Raw genomic sequence first — 23,731 nt, 5'->3', positions numbered from 1 at the left:
GCGGCCTTTGCAAGTACTCAGATGGTGGATGACGTCATGCCAGGAGATGTCCACTGCATCTGTTCATGTTGCGTCCCTCGATCAGAAAATAGAACATGATTGAATCATAAAACCTGAGAACCATCGGGTCAGGTAGTGCGCCGGATAGCCAACATGGCCAATCGCCAACCTCGCCACCATATTCAAACCCAATAGAAACCGTAACCTGCTTTACACGGAACCGTCACGTTCACGACACACTAAGTTTCCCCCGTTTCTATCCGCATCAATCCACAAGTATACTTTCACCATCAAGTCAAGGGAGTCGGGGCACTTTTACCCCCTTTAAAATGGCATTGCCCTCGCTCAGTCTTACGAGGATGCGGTCCAACATATCCAATCAGCTCTATGCCAAGAAAGGTTCGCCTTCAAGCAGTCATTCGTGTCTTCATTAACTTTGGATGTATGGAAGCTCCGCTCTGAAGTCAGGTACAATTCATATCCATTCAAGGATAAAAGTCTTTTACAACCGTGCTGGTAAGGAAACGGTACCAAAAACCGGAAACATCAGGCCCCTCTCTTCCCCGTGAGAAAAAGTTGTACAAAGAACAAATCATATTGGTGCCCCAGGTGTAGGACAACAAAAACCCCTTCCTCTGCAGTACATTCGCGGCGCTATGCAAACAGTTCGAGAACGAGACGGATGAAACCAAAGCGCAACAAGAAGAAAAACAGCAAATCATCCCAAGAATCGAACAAGCCATCAAGAAGTAGTGCCCCCCTTCTCCATATATCCCTCCGGTAGTGTGTGGTATCAATGCAGCAATATATAACGGTTTTGGTGGTTTTTGTTATCTACATGACAATCTGCGGCGTCATTAGCATGTCAAACCCAACAAGGGGCCGGAAAGTGGAGCTTACGCAGTCCTGGTCGTTCTTGACCTTCGGCACACCCATCTCATCGAATGTCTTTGGTCCCTTGCCGGGTGGCGGCGCCGTTGCTGCAGGCTTGGGTGCAGCTTCCTTGGGAGGCTGGGGCTGCTGACTTTGCCTGGGCGGTGCAGAGTCGCTCTTCTGCGGAGCTGGTCTACCCGCGCTGCCTGGTCTACCGCCGCCACCGGAAGGCCGGGGAGCTGGGATCATCGGGGGGCCTGCAGCAGGCACTGTGGATGCAGTAGAAGCACGTTCATAACCAGCAGGCAACTGCATAGGCTTCTTCTGTTCGATAGGCGCCTGGAATCCGATATCCTGCACCGTGGGCTGCTTCTGCAGCTTGTGAGGCCCTTGCAACGAAGGCGGACGGCCAGCCGACGGGGGTGGAGGTGTGTAATGCTGCTCGGGATGATCGACACTTGGGCCTCCAGGCTGGCGGTAGCCGCCTGGTCCAGGAGGACCGGAAGAGACACGTGCACCTGGCCCACCGATGGGCTTCCGTCCTGGGTGAGGTCCAGTAGGGCTCATCGAGTCGACACTAGTGTGAGGACGAGGAGGTCCGTAGTTGTAACCTTGAGGCGGCAGTCTCCCCGCAGGGGCACCAGGAGCACCAGGGCCAGGTGGTATCATGTTGAAGGCGGAAGTCGGACGTGGTGCGCCAGGCATTGCTCCAAGGGTTGGCGGACCGTTGTCCATCGGGTAAGGCGCAGCAGAGGATGGTCGGTCGTAAGGAGCAATTGTCGGCGGCCTGTCTTCGAGAGGGTAAGGAGCAGTGGACGAGGCACGGACAGGCGGGCGTCCGTTAGTGGGCGACTGGATAGGCGACTGAGGCACCGAATCTGAGATGGTGGGCATAGGAGCAGCCTGCGAGTTCCTGAATCTGTCTGGTCTTTGGCCTTTCTTGGAACCGTATTGGGACCTGATCTTGTTGATGGCAACCTTCTCATGGTCCTTCTTCGAGAGCGTCCTGTTGACTTGGATGTTCTCCAGACGAGAAATGGCATCCTTGTTGCCGGACTTGGCGGCTCTCTCGTACCATTCCATGGCCTTCTCAAGGTTGACAGGCGTATGGACGCCGATCTCAAAGAAATACCCGAGAGCGAATTCAGCGGTCGCGAGGCCGGCCTCAGCCGCACGTTCGGCATACGTGTATGCCAACTCCTCGTTCTTCTGGAAAACACCTTCATAGCCGCAGAGGAACCACTTGCTGATGGCCATGTCTGCCTCCGGCTCACCTTGCCTCGCTGCTAACGCATTGTAGTGTAGAGAAAGTGCGGGGTTGAAGTCACAACCCAAGGTGCACAGCTCGTAAGCGGATCCCATCTTCAGCTGCGCCTTCGCGAAGCCGAGGAAAGCCGCCTTCTCGATGTTGATCTTGGCCGACTTTTCGTCATATGGAAGATAGATCTCCGGGACTGTGATCTGCGGAAGTTCGCGTGCCTGGAGCATCCCGAGAACCTACCGAGGATTAGCTTGCAGCTCTCAACCCCACGTCTGTGACACCTACGTAAGCACCCTGTGGTGCGTTTTCATCGGCGGTGCTGGCCGCATGCTTGATGAGCTGCAGACCCTTTGCGTAGTCCTGCGGCTGCCCGTTCTGCCCAAGCAACGTCATCATACCCAGTCTCTACACGGACGTCAGCGATACGAGAAGCCACCCCACCAGCGCAGAGGGACATACGTAGTTCGAGGCCGAATCCCCCGCATCGGCACCCCGCTTGTAGTGTACAAGCGCCTTGACCGGGTCGTTGGACTGTTCGAAGAGCATGCCTATGCGGTACTCTGCACGATAATATCCTTTGTCGGCAGCGCGCGAGTAGCTGCGAAAAGCCTCTTTCTTGTCAATGCGCATGCCAAACTTGCCGAACTCGAGCCACATGCCGCGCATGAACTCAGCACGCGGGTGGTGCTGGTCGGCGAGGAATTGGACAATGTTCATGGCGTCCACGCGCAGCTGGTGCTCGACGGCTGGTGTGGGCGGGCGGGCCTGGTCGACGTAGATGCGCTCAGCCTGCACCATGGAGGCATCGACCCAGGTAAGGGAGTCCTGCGCCCACGCCAGCTGCATCTCCGGGTCGTTGGAGTTGAGCACGCCCATGCGCGCCTGCTCCAGAATTTGTTCCTTCTCATCGTCGTTCGGCGGGATGTTCGGCGGCGGGTTTACGAGCTTGGGGAAATGCGAGAAGTTGGGGATGTCGGCGGTCGCCATGCCGTACTGCGAGTAGTCGCCGTGTCGGTACTGCGAGCCGTTGGAGCCGTTGGACAGCACGCTGCTGCCGCGGGGCGGGAAGGCGTTGCCGTTCGCTTCGAGTTCCATGTGGGCGACCTGGTTCTGGATCTGGTCGACGTCTTCTTGCATGACCCGCTGCGGGGCAGGCGAGACAAGTTCGGGCTCCGGGGGAAGGTAGTAGTCGTCGGTGCCGCCGGGAACGAAGGTGGCAGCAAGGCCAAAGTTATTGGCGTGGGGATGCGGCTGGTAGCTCATGCTTGGTTTAGGCGCGGGCGGGAAGCTGGGGGGCGCAATACTCCGGAAGTGGAGGGAAGCGGCGGCGCTTGAGGTGCTTGGTGCTCAGCCCGGCGGGAATTCTGGATCGGGTCGCAGTCAGCCTCCTCGGTCGTGGGAATGTGGCGGTATGCCCGTGCAGTCCGGCCTTGCGCGTGTGAAGGGCTGCAGTGAAGAGGAAGGCATGGAGGAGCGGAGTGGGAAGAGGGTGAGAAAAGCGCGGGCGTGCTGTCGACTGCGCTGGATGGCAACGCCGACGCTCTAGCGCGGCCAGTCCGGCGCAGCAGCCCCTCCAGAGAACTTACCACGAGCAAAACAGCAGGCAACGGCGGGAGCGCTGCGGCTGCGGCTGCGCGACGAAAATGGCACGCGGTGCAGGACAAGTCAATAATATGGACCGCGCTGACTGTCTCTGCCTGCGTGCACGGCCGCCGTCGCGGGCGGCGGCGATATATTAGCAAACGTCAGCTGGTAGGGAGCTGATCTTTCCGCGCGCGGCTGAGCAGCACAAAGCGCTCCATTCGCCGCAGTCAAGCTCTTGTTTCACGCTTACTTCCCGGCTCAGGTAAGCCTGCGCATGCTCGCAGCCCTGTTTCCTGCTTCTCCCGCAGCGGGCTGCGAAACAATTGGGCCGCCAGAGCAGGCCACGCCCAAACACCGCGGGCGAGTCCACAAGACACACACACACAAGGCTAGACGTCCTCACTGGCCCGCGCGGCTGCGACAGTGCCGATCCGGATCCAGCGCGCTCGCCTCTCCGTCAGTGCAGAGCTTCGAGAAGGCGGGCACCGGGCTGGCGAGCACCGCTGCCCGGTCGTTTCCCTGCCTGCTGCGACGCCCGGGCATGAGGCTGTGTACCCTCGACCCGAGCCCAACACGAACGCGACAATCTGCCTCGAGGCTGGGTGAGCTGTCCACTGACTCCGCGTGTTATTGGAGTCCAATAATGTCCTGGGCCGGCAAAATTTGCATTGGGCAAATTATTGCAATATTGGGAGGCGTTAAACCGGCTGCGTTAAAGGGGCTCCATCACCAACACCACAACGGCGCAGAGCCTGTGCTGCCGAACATCCGCGCGAGCGCCACGCAACAGGAAGGCAGCTTAGGCACCCTGCGCCTTAGGCTGTCCAAAGCACTCTTGCTTGCACATGCGCCTCCCGATCTACACCCGTCCCGCGCCTGATAGCCGTATCAACAAAACTGGACCCTGTTGCACTGCCGCACTCTCCACCGGCAGTGACGCTGCCCCGGCCTTCGGCGATGCCGTCACATCGTCGACCTAATATGATCTTGCGCCACATGCTACCTCGGGCTTCGGGCATACATTTACACCTCTACTTACCCACTAGACTGCCGCAGTATCACCCACTCTAATCGTCTTTGCCATGGGTGTTACTGCCTCGGAGCTCGGAGTATTGTTGTGGTTCGGGTTCCACTTTCGGATGTCGTTTTGCCTGCTTAACAGTTGTGAAAATGCCGATAGTATAAGATTTGAGACAAGGTGGAGAGAGCTGTGGAAGCATGACAATATCTCCTCCAGCGCGAAGTCAAGTTCACGGGGAGCACGTCAAGTTCGGCGCCGTCGGAAACGAAAGAGGAAGGTGGTCAGTGCTCTAAGAACGCAAGAGTCCAGACATATTCTAGTCTCGCGACTTCGAGACGTATCCGCCGGCTAACTATCTACGCAAAGGCTGCCGGTCGTAGACAGGATATGCTGTGCATCTGCAGTCATACTGTCGTGTTGCGACCAAAACAGGCCTTGGGTTAGCTAAACACCATTGACTGGGGACTCATACCGGACTAGCTCCCGTCGAATGGTGTGATGTTTGTTTGTCGTTGCCCGACATCGTGCAAGATGTGCGACGAAAGAGACAATCCGTGCCTATTCTTGGATCCCTGAATAGATGGGACACGCACATTCAGAGCAAGACAAGTAGTGATTCGGGACAGTGACTGCATCCCAAACACGGACCTTCAACTGATCCGTGCTACGACGATTTTGGGAGTCAGTAGGTTTTACATGTCCAGAGGTCAGCCATATACTACTGTTTGGCCGCTGCTTGAGCCTGATTTCGGCCCGACCTGTATCGTACCTTTTAAGGTACGGCCTATTAAACAGTCAATTGAGAGGGTTGAATCAATTCTTGAGACCAGTGGCAACTTTGCATGTAGACTCCCAAACATTCGTGGCTGAGCCTGTGAGCGCTTGCGAGAGAATGGGGTGGTCCGACCGCAACGCATGGACTAGAATCCGCTTTGACCACGAAGTCACGTGGAAATATTTTGCGGGGACGAGAGGATGTGATATTGAGCCTCAAATGGCCCTTTATCTGGAGGGCTTATTTTCTTTCGCTTCGTGGCTGCAGTTGGTTGTTTGCTGCCAGCCTATGGGAGATTGCGGACGGGCGCACTTAATTGCTGTGGCGCGTGATTACACGACTGGACGCGACCAGCTCAGAGACGCGTCGCGCCGCCCAGGATCGCTCCGTCCACCACCAGCCTGTGCCGCCGCCAGCTCTTCGGCCATAAACATTCGTGCGCTTCGTCCTTCACATCTTCTTCCTCACCCGACAACACTGCATTCCACTGCATCCACAATCACAACAGATTCAAAACCAGCAGCTTCTACAGTCCTCAGACCCATTTCTTTCAGCTCGTAGTTTCGCATCCATCAAGATGTCCGTCGTGTCTTTGCTGAACGTCGACGTCCGCAACAACCCCGCGCCCTTCACCGCGCCTTACGAGTTCGAGATCACCTTCGAGTGCGTCGAGCAGCTGAAGTCCGGTATGCACCTACCTGGAGCCCTTCAACGTGCGCCCTCGCTCACATTCTGACAGATTTGGAGTGGAAGCTCACCTACGTTGGCTCCGCGACTTCGTACGATGCCCGCCTCCACTGCTTCACGATGCGACCGCTAACATTACGGCTCGCAGTTCCGAGCATGACCAAGAGCTCGACTCCCTCCTCGTCGGCCCCATTCCTGTCGGCGTGAACAAGTTCGTCTTCGAGGCCGAGCCGCCGAACCTCTCGCGCATCCCGAACAACGAGATCCTCGGCGTCACTGTCATCCTCCTCACCTGCAGCTACGACGGTAGGGAGTTTGTGCGTGTGGGATACTATGTCAACAACGAGTACACGGACGAGGCTCTGATCGCCGAGCCGCCTGCAAAGCCCGTCATCGAGAAGGTCCGCCGCAACATCCTGGCCGAGAAGCCTAGGGTCACGCGCTTTGCTATCAAGTGGTGCGTCATGCTTATTTGCTGCTGCCTGGCCGCTTTCGTGTTGCTGATCTTCCACCAGGGACTCGGAGGAGAGTGCGCCCGCCGAATTCCCGCCCGACCAGCCCGACGCCGACCTGGCCAACGACGACGAGGAAGCCTACGCCGCGGACGAGGATCTCGAGGAGGAAGAGGAGCCCAAGGCCGATGGCGAGGACGAGGAGATGGGTGGAGCTGACGACACCACTGGCCCGGCCAAGGTCGACGACGACGACTCTGACGCCGGCTCTGAGGACATCGAGGGCGAGAGCAGCGAGGATGAAGAGGACGATGAAATGGAGGGTGGCGGCGATGACGACATGGAGATGGACGACGATTCGAAGAACAAGCAACAACATATGGCTGCACAAAACGATGTCATGGTCCACTAGACGAGCATTTGAGCTGCACGATCTGGAATATCCAAAGGCTTGGCTAGCCGCGGTACGACTTGGGTTTAGAAGTAAAAAGGGCGGTGGGGTTGGCGTGCGCAGTTTCTGCATGGCGCAGTGAGGTTTGACTTTTGGCATGAAATACCTCGCCATGGAACACGAGTTAGCACTGATAGATTATGACGTTCAAGACACAGACCATGGGCTGCGGCGTGGGTGATTCAACGAGCTCCAGTGGTGAAAGAGCTTTACAGCCAATTGTGCACTGCCAGTCGCACAAAGAAAATACACAATGTTTTTGGCCGTGTTTGCCGGCATGCCGATCAACCGCCTGGGCGACGCGAGGGCATGACGTTTCAGGGACCCCGCGTGCCCTGCGCCCCGCCAAGTGCACCTTGCACGCCATGGGCTCCAGCTCTGTTGGTCTCCAACTCGCCGGCCTTCGCAACCCAACCTTCCTGCGCACCTCGATGCACCGTCCACCATGGCTCACCTCCTGCGCGGCAAGCAGGCGGGCATCCAGAACGACCTCTCTGCAGGCCTCACCGCCGACCACTTTCAGATAGACGACGTATGCCGTCTCTTCCTGGCCCCGTACCTGCATGCCTGACTGACGCGTTGCGCAGATCCGTCGCTACGGCATTAACTCACAAGTCGCAAAAATCGCCTTCGACCCCGTCCAGTCGCTCCTCGCCGTCGGCACAAAAGACACGCAGTTCGGCCGCGGTCAGATCTACATTTTCGGTGAAGGCCGCGTGAGCGTCGTCTTCCAGCTGCCCACCAAAGCCTCGGTCGAGGAACTCCAGTTCTGCGCCGACAAGCTTGTCTGCTTGGATTCCAAACATGACCTCTCCATATTCTCGCTGGAGACCAAGAAGCTGGTGCGGTCCTACTCGCCGCCTGGCACTGTGACCGCCTTGCACACGGATCCATCCATCGATTATGCGATGCTGGGCATGCAAAACGGTTGGTTGCTTGCGGCAGCGTGATGTTGGCGGAATGCTGATGGTTATTTAGGCGACGTCCTCGTCTACGACCTCGACCGCGAATACCTGGCTCCTTTCAGGATACCATACTTCTGGAAAGAATACGACACCCGTGCTCGCATCTCCCCCGTTGTCACGCTTTCGTTCCACCCCCGCGACATTGGAAAACTGTTGATCGGGTACAGCAATGGCGCGGTCGTATACTCGTTCAAGCAGAATGCGCCTCAGAAGTTCTTCCATTACCATCTTCCACAGGGTGCACCTGGAGGAGACTCGGACCCAAACTGCGTTAGCATGGCGAGGAGCCCCAGGTTAACCCAGGCTTTATGGCATCCCACTGGAACCTTCATCTTGACCGGCCATGAGGATGGCAGCCTTGTCATATGGGACCCCCGGGATGGCAAAGACCCCAAAAACAGCCGCATCATCATGGCCAGGACTCTTCAAGACACGAACGTCAACTTACCTGGTGCTGGCGCCACCACTACTGGCCTCACTCCTGAGACCTTTGCCGTCAAGGTGCCAATCTTCCGTATTGCTTGGTGTGCGAACCAGGACCCGGATGACACGGGCATCTTGGTTGCAGGCGGTGCTCCTACAAATCTGCCCACGAAGGGCCTGAACTTCTTCGAGCTGGGCAGGACCCCCGTTTATCAGACGTCATCTTGGCAGATCCTTGCCGAACACTTCGAGAACCCCAAGCGACAGCGCATCCTCCCAACACCTCCCAATGCTGAAGTTGTTGATTTTTGTTTGATACCCCGCAGCTCGCCTCACTTTGCAGGCGCCCAAGACCCGATTGCCGTTCTTGCCCTGCTCTCCTCCGGAGAGATTATAACGTTGAGCTTCCCTAGTGGTCTACCTATCACGCCTACGAACCAGCTTCACCCCTCTTTGACTTTCATCCATCCGTTCATCAACCACTTTGCTCTTGCCCCCATCGAGCGGACGAGATGGCTCGGCATGACCGAGAGTCGGACCCATGGTCCGGCAATAATGCAAGGTGGCGTTGCGGCCAAGCACCCTCTCAAGCGTTTCGAGAATCGCAACGTCGTTCAAACCGCTCATGCAGATGGTACGATCCGGCTGTGGGACGCCGGCCACGGTGACGAAATCGAGAATGAAGCTGCTCTTCAAGCAGATTGCGCTCGTGCCGTGGGAAGACAAGAAGGCATCGAGGTTACGAAGTTGTCCTTAGCTGGTGCTACGGGTGAACTCGCTGTCGGCCTCCGCAGTGGCGAAGTCGTCGTGTTCCGCTGGGGAACGAATCCAAAGGTTGGCACAGAGCCGACTCCGCCAGATCCTAACACGCCAAAGGCGCTCACCAACATCGTTTCGCGACGTGATCCTGCTCTAAAGGAGGGTCTCCTTCCATTCACTCTCCTGGACGAGCAGAATGGACCTGTCACTACGCTGAAACTGGCTGACATCGGCTTTGTTGCTGCTGGTTTCGAGGGCGGAAGCCTGGCCGTGATAGATCTGAGAGGGCCTGCTCTCATCTACCAAGCCAGCATGCAGGAGTTCATCAAAGCAGACAAAAGGAAGAGCTTGCGGAGAAGCAGTGCGACAGCCACACCGAAGCTGGAGTACCCAACATCCATCGAGTTCAGTGTAAGTCGTAATCATCCCAAGATTAGATGTCTGCTAATGGCCGCAGGTCATGACGCTGGATGGTGAAGAGTTCTCTAGCGCGCTACTTCACGTCGGTACAAATTTAGGTCACCTCGCAACGTTTAGGATGCTTCCCGGGGCCGACGGCCGCTACAGATGCGAGTTCATAGGTGCAGTGATGCTCGATGACAAGGTTATTCGCATCGCTCCCATTTCAGCAGACTCCGGGGCCCCTGCTTTCGCCACGCAGCGAGCTTTTGCCGGACTGCGTGAAGGTATCAAGGTCAATGGTGTCCTTGTCGCCGTCACTCAATCTGGTGCTCGCGTGTTCAAGCCAGCAACAAACAAGGGCGCACATAAGTCCTGGGATGAGTTCCTCTGCGACAATGCCGCCATTACCCGCTATGAGGACCAGGGCTACGCGCTTGTCGGCCTCTTCGGAGATGGTTGCGCCAAGGCTTACAGTATCCCAGCCCTTAAGGAGATCGGTTCGACCAACATCTCGCACGTCATGGATGTCCGCCGCTTCGCAGACGCAACCATCACGGCTTCTGGTGATATTCTTGGCTGGGTTGGTCCCGCAGAGATGGCCCTCATCAACGTTTGGGGAATCGGCCAGTACCTCGTTCAAAAGAATGATGATGCGCTCTACAACCCCAACATGGTGATCCCGCCCCGCCCGACCATCAGCAACATGCAATGGATCAGCGGCTCGCAGCATGTCACACCCGAGGACATCGATCTGCTCATCGGCGGGCCGGACCGGCCCCCATCCAAGCGCGAGATCGCGGCCGCACGTGACGACCAGCGCCAACGCCTGGAGGAAGAGCGTGCCGCCAAGAGGAATGCGGCCGAGTCGTCTGCGGCAGCGGCGGCGGGTGGCGCCGGCGCGGCAGATGGGAGCGATGGTCAGGAAGGTTACTGGGCGTATCTATCGCGGCAGATGAACGAACGCACGGAGAAACTGAACATTATGGGCGACAATATGGAAAGGCTGCAGGACAACTCGGCAGGCTTCGCTTCGGATGTGCAGAAATTCGTGGCGAAGCAAAAGAGGGGGATGGTGATGGGGGCGGTGAAGAGTAAATTCGGTTTCTAAACGGGGGGGGCATTCTTGTCTTCGATGGGATCATCAAACCCCAGACTTCGGTGTTCTTGCTTTTCTTCATTTGCTTTTTCTGGGTTATACCTACGGGCCTCTGTTCGCTGGTCGTGTCAGTAGAGGCGCAAACGAAATTGATATGTGATCTTGACCATTATTACGTGTCTTCCTTTCAATTTTGTGATGAGTGAGGGCGGTCAGAATTGATACATTCATCTAATTTTTTTTTTTGGCGAAGAACTGCGCAACTTTTCATGTTCATAGAACTAAACTACAATGTAACCGCTGGTTTGTATATGTAGTTATATGCCTACGGACGAGGCTGTACTCATCATCGAGCTGAGGAGCAGGTTAAACGAGTAAATCGTATTTCTCAATAATATTGTGGGTTGATGATGATGGTTATTCCTTGTGCCGCGTGCCGCAGAGGCCATGCTCTTGATGAGGCCATTACATAGTACACCTGACGCACAAGTATCAGATAAGCTTTAGTTTTTCAATAATGGTTGAAGACGTTTCGCGAGTTCTGCAGAACAGAGGGCAAGAGCTTGCCCAGTCGCTTGAAAGGAAAGCTTGACCGCTATCTGATGGACGTTGAACGGAGAATGGTATGATCTGATAGAGTTTTGATTTGTTGTAGGCCCTCGCAAATATGGCAACTTTCGGAGCTGAGGTCATAAGGCTGATCAAGCGAATCCCAAGCTTTAGGGAACGACTTATAGGAGCACGAATGTGGCCTAGAGCGGTTGAAGCGGCGCATGACAGGAGAGGGATACCGTGATCCACCACATACAATATGTATGGTGGAATCGCCGGATTCGTGAAGGGTCTGAAGTCAGCGGCCATGCATGTTGTAGCGCCTCTGGTGGACCACTAAGAAACGACAAATGGTCAGCGCTTGGTACGTGGCGGGGCTGCGCCCCCAAGAGCGTACAGCCCCCAACGGGACAACGAATGACGTATGTACGTTTGTTGTGTAACCATCAACTCCGACCATGTCCCATATTTGCTATAGATAAACCAGACCCCCTTTACCTTTCATATCTTCAGCTACGGGGGTTGAGGCGCCGTATACGCTGTTCCATCTGTGCCGAGTCGTTCTCCATCATTATACAATTAACCCCCTCATCTTTGAATCCCTTGGAAGGTCTGTCTCTGATATACCCCTCGCAACTATTTGGCTCGACACCAAGCGTCGAGTGTTGTTCAGGATATCACAAATGGCGGAAAATGGTGAGCAAAGTCAACATGCGGGCCTCTGATTTCGGGGCTCATGCCTGCAGGTACCTCTCAAAGCGGCGACTCTCGATGGACCGTGGAGGCAATCACGAGCATCATTGCCATTGTTCTCATGATTTTGATCCCGCTTATTGCATTCATACATCGACGCCATCTCACAGGCTTGTTTACCCAATGGGTCAATCGTTTCACCGCTTGGGCCAACCTTCGCGGAGGTATCCATCTCCCTTCTCTTGCGCGGTCTACCGCGGGAGATGCAGCGTCTAATTTTTGTCCCTTAGCATTTCGTCCCCAGGATACCCTTCCGCTTTGGGTACCGCCTCCTCCTTTCTCAGATGATACTCCGTTTGTCTTGGGTCACCTGGAGAGGTATGAGTGGGGTGACGCTCTCCGGTTTCGACAACCTTTCAATAGAGAACCGCAAGCCACCATCAATTACCACGGCACAGGTTAGACCGGTACATCTGAGTTGTCGTTTGGATTGATCGTCTATTGGTTTGATTTCTCGACGTCGATACTTGGGTCGAAGGTTTATGGGGAAAAAAGGGAACTTCTGTGATGGCGGCATTGTAGGATCTTGTTATCAGCAAGCTGCATCGAGCATGATCTCCCAAGGTGGGAGGCAATGCATCAAGTCTGCCGGTCATCCATTTGTCGATGAATCCATGCATGAAGCATACATTGTCAGTATTTATGACTCTTGCTCCTTTTTTCGATGTGTCTCTTCCGCAACGCATGGGCAAACTCGCACGCTCGGATGCATTTCAAGCTCTACGCCCAAGAGTTCAGCCTCATACAACAACTTCTCCGCACTGCGGCTGCAAAAGAATTGAGACCACGCAAAGATTGCACCCTACTTACGCGGGGAGGCTCAAATTGTTGAAATATTCTGTACTCATACTCCAATCTCGAGCGAGGAAGGCCAGCCAGGTTAGTCCGGATGTCGCGGCATAGGCGTGAACTACCAGGAGAATCCGCCATGCGCCCGGCATTGCGCTCAGCTCCCGGATGACCTTGAGCATGGGAATTGTGCGGTTATTGCGTCATTGCAAAGTCTCTGCTTGGTGCGCAGGTCTGCATGTTAGGAACAGCCTGAGGCTGCCTTTGATCGAGGCTAATGGGCGGTCCCGACCTCCCCGGACGGCGAGCGTGGGGCAGCTACGTAAAATTCTGTGAGTCGCAAGGCGTTTTCGCATTCCGCTGAAGCAAGCGCGGCGGGGGTGGACGCAGACAGGGCAGGCCTCCAGGGCGTTCGCGATCCGCTGCGGCAGGAGTGAACGTCAGCAAGGCAGGCACCCAGGGTGTTTGGGGAACCCGTAGCGGGGCTGAGCGCGGACAGGGCAGGCACCAGCGTTGCAAAGCGGCCACTTCTTTTCCCGCGCTAGTCGACTAGCGCCGCAGTCCTCGACTACTTAAACCTCCCTTCCCCCTCCCTCTCCGAAAATTTCTTCTCCAGCTCTCTTTGCCTTTTGGCTTAGATCAAGTGTAGTATCTGTTCTTTTCAGTTTAATCTCTGAAACGTTCCTACGGGAACATCAAGATTAATCTTGTTTTTGGATTTGGGGTGGTGGCCTCTGAGCTTGCTCATGTCATTGCCCACTGTGTCGCCTGTATTTGCACTGTCTCGGGCTGATGCGAACTTGATCTTTTCGTTGAGTTTCCTGCCTTGCGCAGGATCTTGAGGAAGAGAAGCAGCTGGGTTTCGAATGAGTGATTGCACCCGCGTGAGCCCTGCTGGCTTGAGGTTTTAGTGCTTGCTGCGGTGTTGGGTCTCAGCCGGGTGCAAAGTTGAGTTGAGCAGTTCCCATCGCCTACCAGCCCATGTTCACCGCTGACCGCCGACCAGTGCGTGAAGTCTGACAGTCTGAATAAGTCGACGCTGGACTCCGCCTGCCCTGCAAGACTCGTCGCTCTATAATAGAGGACCGTTGGCGTTGGCGCTGGTGCTGGCGCTGGCGCGTGCTGGTGGCGAAAATTCCAGCACAACCAGACTGCGAGAATCCCGCGATGCGGACGCAGCACAAACGCTTCAAGCCGTCCTATAATTCCGAGATTTAGAGCTGCCTCATTTGCATGGCATCGCATCTTCTCAGTTCTGCAGCTACTGGCTGAGGGGGAAGGGTGAGGTTGATTGAGCCCGGGCGACTGGCTGTGCGAACCCAATGGAGAGGCTGATCTGACGGCCGACATGCTGTCGCTCTCAGCTCGAGTGCAGCTTTTAGCACCTTTGGCGAACGCATGCGATCATGTCAACCGGGACTTGATGGCCTGGAGCGTTAAGCTTTGGGTGTGTGTGTGTGTGCGCCACATCGCTGCTGCCTGGGCCTCCCATCCGGCCAACTTTCCTCGCCGCAAACGTCAGCGGCAGCCTTCGCTTCGAAAGATAACATGCCTCACAGACCCATTCCAAGCCTTTTCTCATCAAGTAGCCGTCGGACACTGAATGGCGAGGCTACGCCACCGCAACACGCGGCTTGGGGCTGGAAGCGAAGGCCTGGAGACTACGAACCGCGAGACAGACCTGCATTACACCATCAGCCCGGATAACGAGAACAGCCTTCATTTCCCTTCGAATATCCGCTCCACTTCCTCATCTTACTAGCAAAATTCGACGGATGAATCTTTGGCTTCCACCTCTTCGAGCGTGCCCCTCTAACGAGCTCAATGAGTGCCCTTCCCGAACGCCGGCTCGTCTCTGAGGACTCATGGTTCAGCATATAAATTCTACAGTGAGGGTACAACTGGGTGAGATAGTGGGTGGTTGAGGGATGATTTCGAGTCCTCTCGCAGTGCACAGTTTTGGGTTTTGTTGATAGAACGACCACACTGCATGCCCCTCAATTTGATAGCGGAGCCCAGATGATCGTGTTGGTTTCTGGTGCGTCAGATGCGGTGTGTAACGTCAGAAGGCAGTTCGCGAAATAAAATAAGTGGAGTTCCCGGTGGCGATGTGTGCCACGGTGCTGCCTTCCAAACCTGCCGCCAGGCTATATTTTAGGTGCGGGGTCGCAGCGGTCTATGACTACCTACAAAATGTACGTCTCCATGCACCACTCAGCGCAGACCTCAAATACCCCCATACCGACAATTCAAGACGCGACTTGATACTTCACCGGCTACCATGACGAAGATCTTCGCGTAAGTTCTTCACACTGCGGATCCGCCCCTCAGCTTAAGTTCCTGGAGCATGACATCATACCTCCTCCGCCCGATTGGTGTCCATGGCCAAACTGATCAGAACAACAGTCTCGGTGTAACGGGCTACATCGGTGGTGACGCCCTGCACGCCATCTCCAAAGCCCATCCGGAATTCGAATGGACATGCTTGGTCCGCAACTCCGACAAGGGGGCCTTGGTGGCGGCGCAGTACCCGAAGGTCAGACTCGTCTACGGAGACCTCGACAGCTCTGATCTCATCGCCGAAGAGGCCGCGAAGGCGGATATCGTGTGCAGTACGTCTTCTCTTTAGCTTTGGTCTACGAACGACTTCGATATTCTCCTTGCCATAATTCCCACATTCCACGAAGCACGGTACAGACGTGCGAACAACTCCTATCATTCCCCACCCAAACAGGACACAGTTTCATTCCTCCCCCCCTGACCGACACCCACGAGAAATCACAAAACCAAACTCTCAAAGCAAAAGAAAAAAGAAAAAAAAAGAGCCTCCAACTAACCCACACACGCACACCCGCAGACTGGGCCAACTGCGACCACGGCGGCGCCGCCAACGCCATCCTCGCCGGCCTCTCGCAGCGCAGCGCCGCCGACCAGCCCAGCCACTACATCCACACGTCGGGCACGGCCATCCTCCTGATCCAGGACCAGCAGCTGCGCGTCCACGGCGAGCCCAGCTCCAAGGTCTACGACGACGTCGCCTCGGTCGGCGAGCTGACGACGGCGCGCATGCCCGACGCGGCGTGGCACCGCGACGTGGACAAGATCGTGCTCGCGGCCGCCAACGCGCCGCAGCGCCCGCTCAAGACGGCCATCGTGTGCCCGCCGTGCATCTACGGCCTCGGCCGCGGGCCGGGCAACGCGCGCAGCGCCCAGCTGCCCGAGCTGACGCGCCGCACGCTGCAGCGCGGCAGGGGGTTCGTCGTCGGCGCGGGCAAGGCCCGCTGGTGCGGCGTGCACGTGCAGGACCTGTCGGCCGTCTTCCTCGCGCTCGTGGCCGACGCGGCCGCCGCCACCACCGCGAGCGAGGCGGCGGCGCTGACGACGACGACAAAGGCCACGTGGGGGCCCCAGGCGTACTACTTTGCCGAGAACGGCGAGTTCGAGTGGGGCGCCGTCGCGGGCTTGGTCGCCGACGAGTGCAAGCGGCGCGGGTTGATCGAGAGCGCCGAGCTGGATTGCCTCTCGCTGGACGACGTCGAGGCCATGGTGGGGAACCCCGTCATGGGCCCGCTTTGGGGCCAGAACAGCAGGTGCAAGGCGAGCAGGGCCAGGCGGGACCTCGGCTGGCGGCCGGTGATGCTGTCGCTGGAGGAGGACATTGCTCGGAATGTGGCTGTGGAGGCGGAGGCGTTGGGGCTGAAGAAAGGTCATGCGGAGGTGGCTGCCGGTAATGCTTGAGCGGTTGGGAGGTTTGGCAGGGCGAAATTTCATGATTAAGCTTGCGAGAAGGGGGGGCGGAGGAGGGAAGGAAAAAAAAAAAAGCAAAGCTAGACGCAATCTTTCGTGGGTATCTTCTGAATGGAACTACTTACACCAAGCTTGTTTGCGAGCTTGCATGAAGAAGGAAGGGCAACGTTCTCGCTGTTAACAACGTTGAATCGTCGACGAAAGGCTAAGCGCTTTGGCTGATTGCTTCGAACAAATGCTCAATGCCCCGGCCTCAAGTCCACCACCTGGAAGTCCAGCCCTGGCGCTTCAAACACATGGCCAGGCCGTTTGGCGTCGGTGTAAATGTTCGTTACCGCATGAGGATGGAAGATGCCCGGTGCATTGCAACTCAGGATTGCCTTCAAGCCCGGCGGGTCCGTAAGGCGGAATACGCCCCATCTGCCACAAACAGTCAGTAACGCGGCGCCTTGGGAATCGAGCAAAAGGTGGCGACATACGACGGATCTTTACTAGGCGCACAGACGATAGCTATGCTTTCGGGTAGCATGACCTGGTAGCCGCAATGGGTGTGCAGGTCTCTGCTGCTCATGAAACAAGTCTGAGAAGGATGCGTGTGTATCCAACCGAGGACCATGAGGTCCTCCGAGTCGCAGTAGTCGAATATGGCCGATTCGTTGATCGTCTCGCACGTATCTGATGTGCTTTCCTGGTCTGGGATGAGAAGCCTCGAAATGAAGAGTGCATTTGAGATGAGGGTGCCGCAAAGAATGCCGCATGTTTCCAGGTTCTGCCTGGTGTTCGATGACGCCCTGTGTAAAAACTCGGTGCGGAGCGTTGGAGGGATGAAGACTGTCCGCAGAGGTGTGCCGTTCTCAAGAAAGGCCGTCGGCTTGAAAGTGTAGTCTCCTGAGTCCAGTTCTTGATGCGGGGGTGGAGTCGCCGAGGCAGAACGAGATGGCGCGTTGGACACGTCGGAGTCCAGATGCTTCCCTGGCAATGGCGGAGGCGCAATGCCTTCCCGATCTATCGCAATCTTGCGTGGAATGCTTGGAGGCGACACGGGAGAGCGCAGAGGGTATTTATCAGGCAGTGGTGGAGCGCGCTCAGACGTCGGCGTCAACGGCCTCATACCTGATTCGGCGTAGGGCTCGTAGTTGCTCTTCTGTGGCACATGAGGATACTGGTATGCAGCGGCACGCGACGACGGGAGCTCCGGGTCAACAGAGCCTCTTCGCCGTGCGACTGCCTCTTGTCCACGGCGACCAACTTGGGTGATCAATTGACTGAGATCGTCGGGCTCTTCCTTTGCCCCATCGCTGGCCAGATCGTCCTCCCAGTTGTTCCACATGCCGCCTGTCCGGCGCTCTGCCTCCTCCTCGTCAGACACGCCGGCCTGGCGGACCTTCCTTTTGGCCAAGTCTCTCCGGCGAATTTCCTTCTGCGCGATTTTGACAGCGAGGTCGCGGTTCTCGCCCGCATCGAGCGCCTGCTTCCCCCCAAACAAAGAAGGGTCTGATGATTTTCTCGAGTGCAGGACGAGGTTGTCGAAGTCGCGGGCCAGCTGCGTAGGGCTAGCTACTGTTTGTCTCTGGACGGCGCCCCTCTTCTTCTCGGCATCTCTCTTGATCTCCTGGAACCTCTGGTGCCGTTTCTTTATCCTCGGCCTCAGCTCCTCCAGCTTGGGCAGATTCCGCTCGACGATCTTCCTGGCCTCCTGCAAAGCTTGCTTGTTGGCGGGGTCTTTGGCTTCCGGATGTTTCTGGAGCTTCTCCAGGATGAGCATGGCATGCCGGAAGAGGAGGAGGTAGGCTTGTTGGTCGTTGCCTTCGCGTTCATAGATTCGGGCCTATCGAGAAGCGTGAGCAGTGCGAAGCATGGAGAGGCGGGCGACGGACCTCTTTCTGGATGGTGTCGGCGCTGCGCAACCAGTAGCGGAGCGGGACCATTTGGTTGTAGTCAAAGTTGCCAGCCTGCTGAACAATGTCCTCGACACTCAGCGGCTCGGAGATCCTGAGGGAGGCCATGTTGGCGGTGGGCTGTGAGTGCAGAGCCGTGGGATGACTTGCTCGGCGCGCCCGGCGTGGTGGGATGGCGAAGCAAAAGCGGGCGCGGACGACTAGCGGGAAACGGGGCGCGTGGATTGCAGGTGCAGTCGGGGCTGAGACTCAGCAGACCTCATGGTACCTAACAAAGTGCCCAGCGCATTCTTCGGTGCCTGATGGCCCGGGCGACGTGCGTCACTGACGGTGCAGCCGGTAGTACCTAGCGTCAGAAGCCGCGGGCGGTGTGGCGGGCGGTGGGCATCTGGGCGTGGCCCCGGCGTCGATCTGCCTGCACGACCATGCCTTTACGCCGCCCGATACATCGTCTTTGAGGAGCCATGAGACCTTCGCTTGTCCTGCGCGGCACGAACTACAATCCGACCAAGGTTAACCTCAGACTGCGCAAGGCTTACCGGGGCTCGCGGACGCCCGTCCTGCCCCTCGCTCGCCGGCTGGCCGATGGCGACTCTCGCAAAGGCGCAGCTGCAGCGCGTACGGACATTGTGAACCCAGCTCTCTGCGGTATGTTGTGGTGCGCGCCTGCATTTGTCGACTAGCTGACACGCTTGCCAGATGACATCTTGTCCTACATAGGTCCGTCGCTCAGCCAGTACAAGAACTGTGACATCGTCGACGTATGTCCAGGCGCCGGCCTGTGGTCCTCCAAACTCCACGACTTCCTCAAACCGAGACGCCATGTGCTCCTCGAGCCCGATAAGTTCTACACGCCCTTTCTCAAGCCTCTACTTGAGGCGCCTGGATCCACGTACATCGACGGCCCCGCTGGCGACGAAGCCTTGTCGTCGATTGCCAACACTTTCCATCAAGGTCTACTGCCTGACCAGCACCCCTTTCCCAAGGGGGATCCTCGTCTGAACGAAACGAATACCTCGCTGCTCTTGCTCCTGAATCTCAGTGGCGTAAAAGCTTCTAGCATTAAAAAAACCTACTTTGCCACCCGTGAAGTGCTCAACGTCCTCACAGGTACCGCTTCGACAGGTAGCGGCCTAGGTCGATATGGACATGTGCGGATGCTGGTATGGGTTGGCGACTACTACAAGGAACGCATGTTGCCGAACGATTTGAATCTGCTAGACGCCCATAACCTCTCGATTTACCATCACACCCGAATACACTTAATAGCCGATCGCCCTGGTCCAAGGGCTGCGCGGGAAGACACGACCGTGGAACTCGCCAGTGCCGTTCGCGCCGCTGACAAAATGCGATTGGCTGGCATCGAAGTTCCGCCCCATCGCCAGAACCGTTACCACCAGATGGCCTTGTCCCTATTGAAAGATAGGGACGCTGAGGACGTTCAGGCGGAGTTGAGAGCGAAGATCATTCCGGACAAGTCTCCTCTCGAAGAATTGCACGAGCTGCAGGAGCTGTTCAAATCCAAGTCTCACTCATGGACAAATATTGGCCCTTGGCGGGAGCGGCTGGACCACCTGCAAAATGTCCTGGAAAAGTCTTTGATGGATAGACGACGGAACCATCTCAAGTTCATAGAAAAATGGGCTGTCGCCGACGAGGTCAGCCGTCTTGAGGTCATTATCGGAGATGAAAATCGGCCTGCGCAGGAGCGTTTAGAGGCGAAAACGCACTGGGAAAAGCTCAAGGCTGAACTGGACAAAAAAGACTTTCGGGGCAGAGTGCTGGAACAACTCCTGCCTCTCGTCATTGACCATCGCAGAGCTTTCTACCAAAATCCCTCACTCCTGGAGTGGGACAACCGACCTTTCGAGCCTCTTGCTACCAAGCAGAACGAGTTTTATCCCCAGCAGAGCTTGTGTCTTGCTGATTTCGATCCAAAGCCTCGGGTGCGCGAACAGGCTCTCAAGGATTTGGCCTATTGGCAGCGTCTCACCTCCAGCCTGTTCCAACGCTATGCTCACCCACTTGGGACTTCTCTGGACAAATTGCGTCTCGGCTCATCTGAAGCCATTCTTCCTGAGTTACGAGCAGTCCGCGATCCAATGCGAGGGGGCTCGTTGGATGTGAATGACGTAAGAGTCCGCAGTCTCACTCTGGAAATGCTTGACGAAGTTGTAGACGCTTGGAAAAATTGGACCTTTCGACCAGCAGACTTGGAGAAACAGTTCACTAAATCGAGACCCGATTTTAGCGACTATCTTGACGAGGGCACCCCTGAAGTGAGGAGCTTTTATCTATGAAGCTTTGGGGAACGTTCGTAATAGCTGGAACTCAGTTACGTATTTCTGCCGTGGGCGGAGCACACGCAGCTTGGTGCTCCACGAGGTCAATTGCTTCATGGAGTTCATACTTGTAAAACAATCCAATGTAGAAAAATAGCAATAGATGCTCGGAAGCTTAGGCAACGGAGCCCACATTCCCCCTTTGGCGCCCCGAATGCCCGAAATGTTTTGTGCAAAGCCCTTGTCTTTTCATACATGATTACACTAGCCCGTCGTATGTTGCGTCGTATGAACCTTGTGGATGCGAATCTAAACAGATTTGCATGTCCATCTTATCATCCGTATTCAGGTTGATGGCCCACGCTTACTTGGAGCCCTTCACATTCTTCCCGCTTACTGGTTTTCCTCGCTCGCCTGCGGCGTTTGTTTCCCGCGCCTTGCTGTATCCGCTGATCAAATCTAGCATATTATCTTCCGATCCTTGATGTGGTAGTTCTTCATCGCCTTGGCGAGGCTATGTTGAGAAGGTCTCGTCAGCTTTCACCATGAACACCCCTACGAGTATCTCGCCACCTCCAAAGGACCGGATAGTGAGTGCATACCTGCTCAGGATCCTCGGTTACCTCCGAATCCCAACCGCGCCCAAACTTGGCTCTGAAGGAGCGCAGCCGGCCGGCCTCATCCTCCTCGATGTTCAGCAGCTTCTGGCTACTCGGATTCCACAGCGGGTGGTTGCGGATGTCTTTGGTGCTGCGGTAGACGGGGGCAGGCGAGGTCGTGCGGTGCAGGTAGGTGCTGCCGTCGGAGAGGGTGATCAGCTGGGTGAAGGTGTACGGCCGCTTCGGTCGCCGCAAGAGCGTCGCGTGCCGGCATTGGGTCTTCGGGAGGAGGGCGGAAGCATTGCTGCTCAGGCGCAGTGCCGTGAGGGCCGGGGACGTGAGCGTGGGCGGCATCGCGTGCGTGGTGTATGGAGTTGGCGCGGTCAGCGGTGGTGGAGCTGCGGTAACTTTTGATCGCCGACGACCAGACGATTTTCCCCGTCGGAGCTCCGCGCATTTCTCCAACCTCCACGCCCTTCCCTGCGCTGCCTCCTACAACATTTCTCCAAACAGCCGCGCTTCCAGTGCCATGGACGTACCAGCTCTTTTTTCTGAAGAAAACTGAACCGACATCATGTTTGCCTCACGTATCGAACGGCGCTTCTACCAGATCTTCTTCCGCTTGAACCGTAGGCAGCCGTGGCGTTCCTCTGCATAGCGATTGACCTACTGACCCGTTGAATAGATGTGACAACCTTCTCGAACCACGCCGCGCGCAACCCCCGCCGCCTATTGTCTTCGTCTGCAGCGAGAAGAAGTCACCGTGATGACATTGCCACATTGTCTGACGAACCACGTATATCCTCTGAAGAAGTCGTCGATATTCCTGCCATCGGCGACAGTCAGGAGAAGCTATCTGAAGCCGAAGGACAGCTGTGGGAACCAGCGCGCCTGCGCTCCACCATCCGCAACATGTTCCGCAGCGTCGCACATCCAGTGGCAATAGTCACGGCGCTGGACGAGAGCAACGATGGAGGCAACAGCACCGACGTGTCGTACGGCGACTTGAGCAACGACCGGGAGCAGGAGATCAAAAAGCTGCGGGCAATGACCGTATCGTCACTCAACACCGTCTCTCTCGACCCGACGCCCGTCATCAGCTTCAACGTGCGCACCCCGTCATCGACCTGGGACGCGATCCGCACGCAGGGTCGCTTCCGCGTCACCCTGCTGAAGGCGACGGAGCGCGCTACTCAACTAGCCACGATGTTTGCCAAGGGCGATTCGAGCGAGGGCTATCGCGCCTTGCTGTCGCAAGGCGTCGAGGTCTACCTAAGCCGGCCCGGCGGCCGACTGCGACTGCTTGCTGAGACTGTGGAATGGGAGTCCAATGTGAACAATGTCGATCCGAACCCTGCGCCATATATTAGGAGCAACTCTGTGGCGGGCTGTATCCTCGCCGACGTGCTCCCGGAGAAGTGCGTGCAGGTAAACGATCACGTCATTGTTGTCGCAGAAGTCAACGAAGTACGTGGCGTTACGGGAGAGATGACACAAGCAGATGATATTGCACGGTCTCCCACACTTAGCTACTTCAATCATCATTATGTGAGGGTAGACCGGCCGTTGATGGCAGAAACGGCCTGGGAAAAGAGGAGCTTGGCGGTTCTGACTGCTCCAAGAGGCCCCCACGGATACAGAAAGTCACTCGACGAAGAACGGAAAGAGCTTGACGCTCAAGGTCGATTCCGGAAGGTCCTTACCGATGGCCACACGGGCGGCCTGGGAACTGTTCGCAAGGAAAGCACGGATAACCATGGTGAGGGCAAACATGATGGGGATGTCTGGTGGAGAAACGAGTTCTCTTGAAGGTTTGCGACGTATCAGAAGGGTCCGAGTAGCTTAAAAAGGTACATTGCCTATCTAATTGTGTATATAGTACGAATGCCTTTCTTGCTCAGGAGCACTGCATGCTTTTAAGACCATGAATAGAGCATTTTGTGAAGGCAATCATCGAGAATGATGTCCAGTATTGCTGCCAAGCCTAAGTTGCACGTTGGCATGCTAGAAACTGTCAAAGAGAAAGGAAAGAGAAAGAATACATGGTAAATTAGCAAAGATGCAAGCAAGCCTCGCTAATCCCTTTATGTAACATTAGATAAGAGTACTGGCGGCATAAAAGTCAGTTCTGCAGAGACGTTACTTGCTTCGTTAGAACATACCCCATCTTTCGCCTTATTCACTGTGACTAGGCATACTTACAACAGGCGCTGTGAATCTACATCAACGGGCGCGGTGCATTGTCGATATCTTGCAGCCCCAATTATATATATCCTGGGTATTCACAGTGCTCATATCGTCCACACGACCGGCGCATCGTGAGTGACCAAAAAGCCAACTCCGTCCAATGCCAACATATCCC

General features: G+C 56.3%; 8 protein-coding genes across 8 annotated transcripts; 5 read left to right on the top strand and 3 right to left on the bottom strand.

Annotated features, from left to right (window-relative positions):
* Positions 1–834: 834 nt before the first annotated feature.
* BKCO1_21000123 (chitin synthase activator) lies at positions 835–3,397 on the bottom strand (the record flags this gene model as incomplete). Its single annotated transcript, XM_020272634.1, has 4 exons — positions 835–846; positions 901–2,370; positions 2,420–2,539; positions 2,594–3,397. The coding sequence occupies 4 exons, from the start codon at positions 3,395–3,397 to the stop codon at positions 835–837; spliced, it is 2,406 nt and encodes an 801-aa protein (XP_020131033.1).
* A 2,694-nt stretch (positions 3,398–6,091) lies between these two features.
* Positions 6,092–7,065, top strand: BKCO1_21000122 (histone chaperone asf1; the record flags this gene model as incomplete). Its single annotated transcript, XM_020272633.1, has 4 exons — positions 6,092–6,200; positions 6,254–6,293; positions 6,350–6,658; positions 6,717–7,065. 4 exons carry the CDS (start codon positions 6,092–6,094, stop codon positions 7,063–7,065), a joined length of 807 nt encoding a protein of 268 aa, XP_020131032.1.
* A 484-nt stretch (positions 7,066–7,549) lies between these two features.
* BKCO1_21000121 (snare-dependent exocytosis protein) lies at positions 7,550–10,761 on the top strand (the record flags this gene model as incomplete). The annotated part of the gene is made up of 4 exons (XM_020272632.1): positions 7,550–7,636; positions 7,692–8,031; positions 8,083–9,662; positions 9,709–10,761. 4 exons carry the CDS (start codon positions 7,550–7,552, stop codon positions 10,759–10,761), a joined length of 3,060 nt encoding a protein of 1,019 aa, XP_020131031.1.
* A 4,429-nt stretch (positions 10,762–15,190) lies between these two features.
* On the top strand, positions 15,191–16,581 carry BKCO1_21000120 (nucleoside-diphosphate-sugar epimerase; the record flags this gene model as incomplete). The annotated part of the gene is made up of 2 exons (XM_020272631.1): positions 15,191–15,455; positions 15,701–16,581. The coding sequence occupies 2 exons, from the start codon at positions 15,191–15,193 to the stop codon at positions 16,579–16,581; spliced, it is 1,146 nt and encodes a 381-aa protein (XP_020131030.1).
* A 248-nt stretch (positions 16,582–16,829) lies between these two features.
* BKCO1_21000119 (endosome-associated ubiquitin isopeptidase) lies at positions 16,830–18,596 on the bottom strand (the record flags this gene model as incomplete). Its single annotated transcript, XM_020272629.1, has 3 exons — positions 16,830–17,010; positions 17,070–18,418; positions 18,468–18,596. 3 exons carry the CDS (start codon positions 18,594–18,596, stop codon positions 16,830–16,832), a joined length of 1,659 nt encoding a protein of 552 aa, XP_020130950.1.
* A 356-nt stretch (positions 18,597–18,952) lies between these two features.
* BKCO1_21000118 (s-adenosyl-l-methionine-dependent methyltransferase) lies at positions 18,953–20,788 on the top strand (the record flags this gene model as incomplete). Its single annotated transcript, XM_020272628.1, has 2 exons — positions 18,953–19,136; positions 19,188–20,788. The coding sequence occupies 2 exons, from the start codon at positions 18,953–18,955 to the stop codon at positions 20,786–20,788; spliced, it is 1,785 nt and encodes a 594-aa protein (XP_020130951.1).
* Positions 20,789–21,134: 346 nt separating this feature from the next.
* Positions 21,135–21,723, bottom strand: BKCO1_21000117 (mitochondrial 54s ribosomal protein 36; the record flags this gene model as incomplete). The annotated part of the gene is made up of 2 exons (XM_020272627.1): positions 21,135–21,284; positions 21,373–21,723. 2 exons carry the CDS (start codon positions 21,721–21,723, stop codon positions 21,135–21,137), a joined length of 501 nt encoding a protein of 166 aa, XP_020130946.1.
* A 220-nt stretch (positions 21,724–21,943) lies between these two features.
* On the top strand, positions 21,944–23,178 carry BKCO1_21000116 (putative oxidoreductase; the record flags this gene model as incomplete). Its single annotated transcript, XM_020272626.1, has 2 exons — positions 21,944–21,998; positions 22,055–23,178. 2 exons carry the CDS (start codon positions 21,944–21,946, stop codon positions 23,176–23,178), a joined length of 1,179 nt encoding a protein of 392 aa, XP_020130947.1.
* Between the last annotated feature and the right edge of the window lie 553 nt (positions 23,179–23,731).

This window comes from Diplodia corticola (assembly GCF_001883845.1).
Source record: "Diplodia corticola strain CBS 112549 chromosome Unknown scaffold21, whole genome shotgun sequence".
NCBI lineage: Eukaryota > Fungi > Ascomycota > Dothideomycetes > Botryosphaeriales > Botryosphaeriaceae > Diplodia > Diplodia corticola.
The sequence above is the reverse complement of the archived record's forward strand: the minus strand, read 5'-3'. Positions and strand labels throughout refer to the sequence as shown.